At 47.0% G+C, this 8,701-nt stretch overlaps 1 protein-coding gene across 3 annotated transcripts in view; it reads left to right on the forward strand.

Annotated features, from left to right (window-relative positions):
* The first annotated feature begins 975 nt into the window (after positions 1-975).
* SLC39A10 (solute carrier family 39 member 10) overlaps positions 976-8,701 on the forward strand; it is a 32,234-nt gene continuing 24,508 nt past the window's right edge. Inside the window, exon 1 of one of the 3 annotated variants that reach the window (XM_030454519.1) lies at positions 976-1,036. Coding sequence is in view for 1 of the 3 variants with exons in the window: in XM_030454517.1 (XP_030310377.1) it covers positions 1,957-1,965 (9 nt within the window). In the remaining 2 variants the exon portion in view is untranslated. Of the gene's footprint in view, positions 1,037-1,235; positions 1,472-1,886; positions 1,966-8,701 lie in introns of those variants that run through there. The other 2 variants (XM_030454518.1, XM_030454517.1) reach the window with 2 other exon arrangements.

The following is an 8,701-nucleotide window of genomic DNA, read 5'->3' on the forward strand; positions in this document are numbered from 1 at the left end:
CCTGGATAGCAACTTCCTTTTGTTTCTAAACAAATATCATTAATCCTTTACATTTTTAGTCACCAAGTTGTTCATGTGCTGTGTCTGGGCAGTGGATAACCAGGGGATGAGGCTTGGGTGGGACAACGAACAGGATTTGGGATTCTGGTTCTGCAGGGCCAGGCTTTGGGAAGCGCTGGTGTCAAGCATCTGCTTTAACAAAAAGGGACAAGTTTAGAAAGCATTGGGTGAATTAGTTCAGTAATATGAGTCTAAAACATGTGCCTTTTGAAAAAAAACTGGTTTTGTGTGGCTCCTGAACCACTACGGGAGGTTGCTTAGCATGTGGAACACGTTATTTTTGGAGGTAAAGGTGGCGAGAACTGCATGTGCGTTTCTCATAAAAAAAACCGGCTTAAAACTTAGTTGGAATGTTCCTACTTCAGCCTCGGAACATGCTTGCTGTAACTCACCAGCACAAAATCGGCTGGTTTGCTTGAACATAGTTCTCTGATGTGGAGGACTCCTGTGCATTGTCCTACACCACAAACCAAGATGTCTGCTGGCCCTCAGCGCCATCCCAGTGAGGGTTTGCATTTAAATAAGGCGTTAATTTATTTTGTTGGTGTTGTTCTGTAGCTGTTGTCGAGTCAAATGCATCACTCTGGAGGGGGCCACGTTTATCACCTAAAGAGGTTTTTTATTAATTTGGTGAATAAACCCGGCGGAGAGTTAAATAACCAGGGAGCAACACCCTCCCCGTTCCCCGGAAGGTGTCGGGCCCCACAGCCAGCCTCTATCCCTAAGGAACCCCTTCTCCAGGGGCCAACGGGACCCCCGGCAGCCCCAGGCTCAGGCCCGGCTCTCCGCCCAGCTTACCACCCACGGCACACCGGCCCCGGCCGCCCTCCCCCTTCCCGCCGCCGGGGCACGGCCAGCGGCTCCGCTTCCCGCCGGGGCTCGGGGCCTGCGAGGCTCTCGGCCCGGCCCGGCCCGGCGCAGATGGCGGAGGCGGCACAAGCACCGCCGGCTCAACCCAAAGCCGCGGGGGTTTGAGGTCAGGGTTAACGGGGGGGATTCCGCCGCCCTCCTGCCCCAGCGCTGCCACCCGCTTCCCGACCCGTCGGGTGTGAATGCTGAGCGCACCCCGCCGCAGGGAGGGGAAGGGGTGTGCGGGGCGGGGAGGGCGGGCGGGCGCTACGCCATTTTCGTAGCCCGCGTTGGAGCGGGGAAAAGGGGGGGAGCGAAGCGGCACCGGGGGGGGGGAAGGAAATGGCTGCGCATTGGGTAAAGCGCTCTGCGGGGCCGCCTGCGGGCTCCGATCCGCAGGGTGCGTAAGGGCGAGCGCGGGGAGGGCGGCAGGGCTTGGCGTATCGGCGGTTGGTGAATAGCGTATCGGCGGCGGCGGCAGGAGCTGCAGGAGGAGGAGGAGGAGGCGCCGCGGCGGTTTGGTACCGAGCGGAGAGGGAGATGCACACGGCACTCGAGTGAGGTAGCTATAAAACCCCATTTGTTTACATTCCCTCCCCCACAAGCGGCCGGCGCTGCGGTGAGGGTGGCTGCTGGCCCGGGGACGGCGGCGGGGAACGGGGTCGGGGGGGTGGGTGTCGGGGGTGTTGCGGACGAGGAGAAGGAAGCGGCGGTGGCGATGGGCAGTAACGGACACCACCTTCCCTGGGATGCGGAGCGGCGTGCGGGGGGACACGGCGGCGCGGCCGCTTCATCACGTGGCGGCGGCGGCGAGACCCCCTCGCCGGGCCTGGGGCTCCACGGGTGGGCGAGGGCGGGCGATGGGGACCCCGGGGGTCGATGGGGGCCATGGTGGCCCGGGGGGCGGCGGGGGCTGAGGGGCCCTGCGCGGCCTTCCCTCCCCCCCCGCTCCATTCTGAGGTAAAAGCGCGCGCCGCCACTGCGGCCGTGTCGCTTCCCCTCCCCTCACATATTCCCCCCCCCCGTCCCCTTGCTCTGGTGTCGGCCATGCGGCAGGTAAACCCTCCCCGCCCCCGTCTCTGCTTTAACGGGGGGACCGGGACGTGGCTGTCCCGGTTGGGGTCAGGGGGGAGGGGTGGGAAGGGGGGCGGGGGGCGCCGCCGGTCTGAGGCCCGGCCCGGTGGGTCCCCTCTAGGCGTGTGTGCTCGGCGGTTCGGTGTCCATTTCCCTCTGCACCCTCCTGTTGTGAGGGAGGGTTGGGAGTGTCCCGGCCCCGCCGAGCCTGGTTCGGAGCGGCCACGTGGAGGCCCCGAGTGTGGGTAGAAGGTGCTGGAGCTGCTGGTTTGGTGCAGGAGCTGCAAGGAAGGAAGGGGTTGTGTGTGTCTGTGTGTGCGGGGGGGTGATGAGCTTCAGTGGGGTGTGTGCGAGAAATTCCCGTAGTTTTGTGTTTGTTGGAGGGCGATTGGTGATAAGGAAACGACGCGATTAAATCTTGTTTGGGTTAAGAGTTCCTGGTTAGCGTCAACAGCTCTAAAATTTCTGCCGGGCTGTGACCCGCCCAAAGACTTTCAAACAAAAGTAGGAGAGGCTCTGGAGGTTTTGTCCTTGCATGTAGTTTACCATACACAAAAATCATAAGCAAAGGGAATTTACTGCGCTCAACTGCATCTGCTGCTCATGCTGCAAACTTTGGGAACATAAATTTACCGTTGAAACTTGGGAATAAAATTATTCTTCAAAACCCTGGAGTTACTTTGTCTTTCTTGGGGTGCTTCTGTGGAAGCCTTGGTACCTGATAGCTTTTGGAATCTTGCCTCTGAGCAGGAGTTGTTCGACTTGGAAATAATGATGGTTTCTAGCACTCTGCGTGGCTTAAATAACGATCACCTTTAATTAAGATAGGGGTTTGTAATACTGAGGCAACCTGGGATGTGTGAAGCCTGATACAGCATTGATAAACGTACACAGCCAGGCCTGGTTGTTTCCAGATTGTGTGGAAGAAGTTCCCATGTAGTTATCACAAGTAGTTCCAGAGGTGGTACAACTGGCAACTGATAGAACAACACAGAACTAATTCTGTAGAAAAGAGGTATCCTGGTAGGTTTCTTAAAAATTCTGTTTTAATAGATGTGCTTGGATATTTTTTCATGTAAGAGTGTTTTTTCTGTTAGATGCATAGGGGGATAAAGAATCTCTCTGGATCATTGAGGCATCCTACTTAATTCCAAAGCAAGAAGTAAATTTATGGTGTTGCTTCTTAGGCTAATACTCTGCTGTGGTAATGTAATGAAATAGTGTGGAAAAGTTGTGTGGTTCACAAGAACATTGAGGCCATGGTGACTGCTCACTAGGTACTCCTTCTGAAACAACTGCTAGAGCAAAGTTGGTGGTGCTGTCCTGCAGCTCTGATTTTTAAAGTGCTTTTAACACTTAAAATCCTGAGGAAAAAGGCAGCCAGGCAGGCTGTGTCTGAATGAGGCTGGGGCCTGTGTGTAGACTGAAGTAATTGTGTTTTGTGAGACAACTGGTGGCAGTTCCATGTGGGAATCAGTCCCAGTGTCAACACGAGGTGGCTGTAGAAGGAATGTCCATGAGTGCCTCTCTGGAACAGCCAATGTGGAAGGAGATTCTGCCTATGTAAAAAAAAATTCTCCAAAGTGATGAGGTTTCTTGTAATTAACAGTTGCTGATATGTAAGCCTTAGTGCTTTCCAGATTGGTTTCAATAAAAACAAATAATGTTTTGAGTATGTAAAACGTATCCAAAGAGGCATAAAGTGCAGTTATAGCAAAGTTGGGTTTAAAATGGCACAAGTAGTCACACGCTTAGCTGTCTCAATGTTTGTTCCACCTGTTCAGAAAAAAACCCACCTTCAAATCTAATGAAATTGGATCATCTGGGTAGTGCAGGCATGTTCCAGAAATGTAAGTTTAAGGTCTTGGTGCTGACCTTCATCTGCTGCAGTGTTTGGAAGTACTTGTAGTGATCTCAGGTGAGGATTGATGTGGCAGTGTAACAGTGCCCATCTGCTGGAGCTGGATGGTGAAAAGTCAGCAATAAACCATTCCTTCAGTGTGCAGTAGGAAACTTTGGTAACTTCCCTACTTTTTGTGTAGATTGACTCAAACCAAAGTGAATGTACACACGTGGGAAGATCTGGCATCAGTTTCCTTTGTGGGCTTCACTGAGTGACTTCAGGACTACAGGCAGGCAACTAAGTTGGTCACTTGTGTTCACACTGCATTTCTGCAGAACAGTGGCTGATTAAAGCAGGAATAAACTTTCAAGCAGTGCCCAGATCACACTGACTTCAAGCTGGGGTGTGTATAGACCCAGAGGAAGTATGTTTGGACTTGTTTGCTTTGGCTGTCCACTTTTAATGTTCTTTGATGATGATTGTGCCTGATGTAATGGCTTTGTTGTTCCTGCCTCTCTCCAGCTTTTACAGAACTGGAAGTTTATTTTGACCATGTGGTGGGCACTTGATAAATGAGTGGTAAATCAGTCTGGAGTTGGAAGCAGTTGCCTGTTTTCATCATTACTGACTTAAAGTTACTACTTAAGAGCTAAGCAGGAAAGATTTCCTGGAGGTTTCTGTCCTTAACTGGTGAAATTTAGTGGAGAGCTGGTGGCAGTGTTAGAAACAGTTGTGCAGAACAGCGGAGGGACAGGCTAGGTGTGTGTGGGAGCAGTGAAAATGGTATCAGAACAACCTTCAGTCTGTTCTCCTCACAGTTTGACCATCAACTGTCAGGACTTACGTTATAACAAAATTGTCAAAGGAACATATCTTACTTTTATCTTAGCACATTTAAAACTAAACATTTCAAAGAAGGAAACTTAATCACAGTTCACTTCCTGGTGTGGGTATCTTGTGACAGGGAGACTTGTGACTTAAGGATTCATGCCTTTTGGGTAGCAATTTTTCCTAATGTGAAGAAAATGGGTGTAACGTCCTCTTTCTCTGTGGGACTATTAATTCAGAGAGCAATTATGTAAAATAATTTTATTGTATGAAAAATATTCCTCTGGGGGTGGGCTACGAAATTTTCTTCAATGAGAACAAGTGAGTTTAACTTGCTGATTAAGGCCTGCAGTAGCACCTGATGCAGAAAAAAAAATCAGATTATTACTAGGCCATCCATAAATTGCAACTGAGATACTGTTTGAAATACACCTAATAAAGTCTGGTCAGGAAATCTGTACCAATTCATCAAAGCTAATAAATGTGGAGTTTAAGTTCCAGTAACTGATGGAAGTGGTGGAAACCATGTCCTGCCTACCCTGTCATCTCCTAGAAGAACTGTGCTGCATCAGTCCGCTTTTTCATAGTATTTTCTGTGCCATCAGTGCCATTTCTCCAGGTTTAGGAAGTTTTTTGTTTGGTGTAATAGACATCTGAGAAGTAAAATGAACAAATAATTGTTTGAAGTCACTTGGGGTTTGTTACCGCTTGTGAGAATCCAAACCCTGTACAGGCTTTTAATACCCAGAAAGCTGGGAGCAAGCATGAAAGACTGGGAAGATGGTTTCCTGATGTCAGTCTCAAAAGTTTGTGAGAAGAAGAGATGTTGAAATTATATGTATGATGTTGTACCCGTGCTGGGGGACATGATTCATGGCACTGGAAATGTGCTAGGGTATCACATGGTGCTGCCTCATCTTTTTTTCCATTTTCTGCCTGGGTTGCTGCAGAGGGGGAATGACTCAGCTGCTGGCTTTTCTCTCTCAGCTGCCCATGACCTCGAGCTTCATTCTCACTTGTTCTATAGCTTCCTGCTTTCCAAAGCAGTGGGGGGAGAGTGAAAAAAACCTGAGGTTGGTGTCACAGGGTGTCTGCTGCAGTGTCTGAATGTAGGTGCCATTGTTCCTGCTGCTCTCTGAACAAGAACAACGGCAGAAGACTTATCCCTGAGCTGATCTGGAACACAACAAAATGAACCTAGCAATCTGTGGATCAGTTTGCTCATGTTTATTAATATTTGGCAGTGCAAACAAATAAAATTACTCTCCAGGTGTGTTTTGGTTTGGGGTGTGTTGGGGTTGCTTGTTTTTTTATTTGTTTCTTTGGGGGTGTTGTTTGTGTTGTTGTTTTGGGGGGATTGTTTTGAGTTTTTTTGAAGAGAGAAATCCTGTTCCCACTTCAGAGGAACACATCTGGAGTCTCAGGGTGAAGTTTGCTACAGAAACCTCCCCCTCTTTTTCTTCTGTGCTGGCAATCCCATCAGCTCAGTATTAAGCAAAGTGTTAATTGTGTACAAAATGTGGATTATTAACTAGGAAGGAGTTGGAGCTCTTTAACTTGTGTTTAGAGGTACAGAAAATTGTATCCATTAACATTCAGTTCAGTGCTTGAGTGACAAAGTGACTTTGGTACCAGGTAGCTAAATGATCAAGAATTGAGATCAGCTCTGCATAACACTGGAAGTTAATATCGTGTCTGAGCTCATTAATCAAATGAAGTCCTGTACAAATGCTCCTGTGGTTTGTGTTTTTGTAAGATAAAACATACATGTGGGATGAAAAGCTCTTCAGATTAAATAGGAAGTTTTATGGAAGATTGCAGGGTTTGTATAAAGTTAAGAATATAAAGTTATGAATGTGCTCCTCAACTGACACTGGGTGCAGTGTGTCTGCATGTGGAGTATAAACACTTCAGACAAGTTCCAGTCACAGTTTCTAGTAAGGACCAGTACAATAAAATGCGAGTTCCACCTCCAAAGGCAGATGTCTTGAGATTTCCTGACCTGAACCACATTCATAAACTGATCCCTGTGTGTTCTTATTACAGCTGTATTTTTATTACTGGGTGTGATGGTTATTAACAGATAAAAATACCTTGAATTCCGAGGGCTAACTGTAAATATAATTGATTTACAGCTGGTGATTGGATATCTAAATAGAGTTCCTCTTTTAACCAAGCTACTGATAGCATACAGCCACACTGGGGTTGAACTATCAAAGCAAAACAAAGGAAAAAAAGATGTATTCTCAGTGTGTTCCTTGTTGTGTTGGGGTTTTGGTTTTTTTTTCTTTTAATGTCAATATTTATATCTTAATACTGATTTGTGTTTTAAGTAGGACTGAGTAGCTCTGTATCCAGAGATGTCAGGTTCTAAGGTTGTTGATAATACTTAACCATCTCTCCTTTGCACATCTCAAAAGTTGAGTTTATTCACCCTGCCAAATACCCCCACAAGTGTGTGTTTCCTTCCAGGGGGAACTGGGAGCAGGTGTGCATCTAAGTCACTGAAACCTTGCCCCTGTAGACACTTCTTCAGCCATATCCTAAACACAGCAGCCCAGAAGAGCTTCCTTGCCATTAAGTGGAACATTATAGTTTGTATTTTAACTCATTATCAAAGCTCTGTGCGGTTTCCATAATTGATTACAGTAAGGAAAGTACTAGAAAGTACCTGCAGTTTAATCAGAAAGTTAGGAGTAATTCAGCTTATTGGACTGGAAAATACTTGTTTGCATTTTTGCTTGTTTGTTGTTCTTTGCTTTGAGGATCCATTAGGATGGCCAAGGGTATGATGCATTGTTAGCCTTGCCAAAGTTCTAAAAAAAGGTATTTCAACCTTTATTATTTAGGCATTGTCTTGTGGGGTTTCCCCGTGTACTGGGGACTTCTCTGCTGGGGGGCAGTTCTGGGGGCCTGACAGAGGTTTCAGTGCCCAGCAGACAAGCTGTGTGTGGAGTCCTGCAGCTTTTTAATCTGGAAGTGAGGTGGTCTGCTGGGAGAGAGTGTGTTCCTCTGGTGAGGAGGTGTCATAACAGTTCAAATGACTGTGAAGAGGCTTTGTGAGGAAGTTTGGTCCATCTAGAAATAAGTAAAGTTTGGGGCTGTTGAGAGCACACAGATGTTCAGGTATCTTCAGCTGTGGTGAACTGGAATCAAAAGTTTGTGCCTGGGGTTTGTGCTGTTCATGTTTAAGGAGTCTTTGAACTGAGCCGTGTTGGCTGGTAAATCCATCGGGAGACATGGATGGGCTGTGACTGTCTGGTTCCTCACCAGTTTTCCCTGCAGGTTTAAATTCCAGGTGTATCAGTTTGATAGATTTCTGCCAGGTTAGCCTGGTGCTTTAAGCCATCTTCTACCACAGGTATCTTTTAGAGCCTGATATTTAAGCACACAGTTCCAAATACAGCAGTTTTAATTTCCTGGATTTTGTAGACAACGTGAGCAACTCAGATCACAAATGTATTTACTTTGGGTTGCTTTAATATTATCAGCACCTCTTCTGTAATCTGATGTGCTCAGCACTCGCTGGGAGTGACAATAGCAGAGATATTTTTAACAGAAAACCTTGACACCACTTTCCGTGGAATAATAAAGTATTTATTTGTAGTTGACACAGAAACTCAAGGTTACATTCTGTGATTCTTAAATACAACCTGAGAAATGTAATGGTCACAACTGACTTCCAAAAGACTGGATTGGGTTTGAGGTGCTCTGACCAATCATTGTGTTAGAGGTTCAAGGCAGCAAGTAGCTTCTCTTTCTTCTTTTTAATTTTTTTTTTCTTTAAAAAAAAACAAACAACCTGTTTGTTGTACCGTAGTATGACAGTGGAAACAGTTTTCAACTGGAATACTGGAAAAATAGCAAGAAGTTGATTCACTTGCTTGTTAACTGGAATTGACAGGTTTCAGGTACTCAGGAGGATGCATGAAGGCAGTGAGTTCCTGACAAAAAGCCTTTCTTTTCAGAACAATAAAAATAAAGATGTCAGTGATCCAAGGAGTGACACAGAAAGTGTTCTGGTGACCCCACTGAGAAGGAGTGGTG

This window comes from Calypte anna, chromosome 7 (genome assembly GCF_003957555.1).
Source record: "Calypte anna isolate BGI_N300 chromosome 7, bCalAnn1_v1.p, whole genome shotgun sequence".
Lineage (NCBI taxonomy): Eukaryota > Metazoa > Chordata > Aves > Apodiformes > Trochilidae > Calypte > Calypte anna.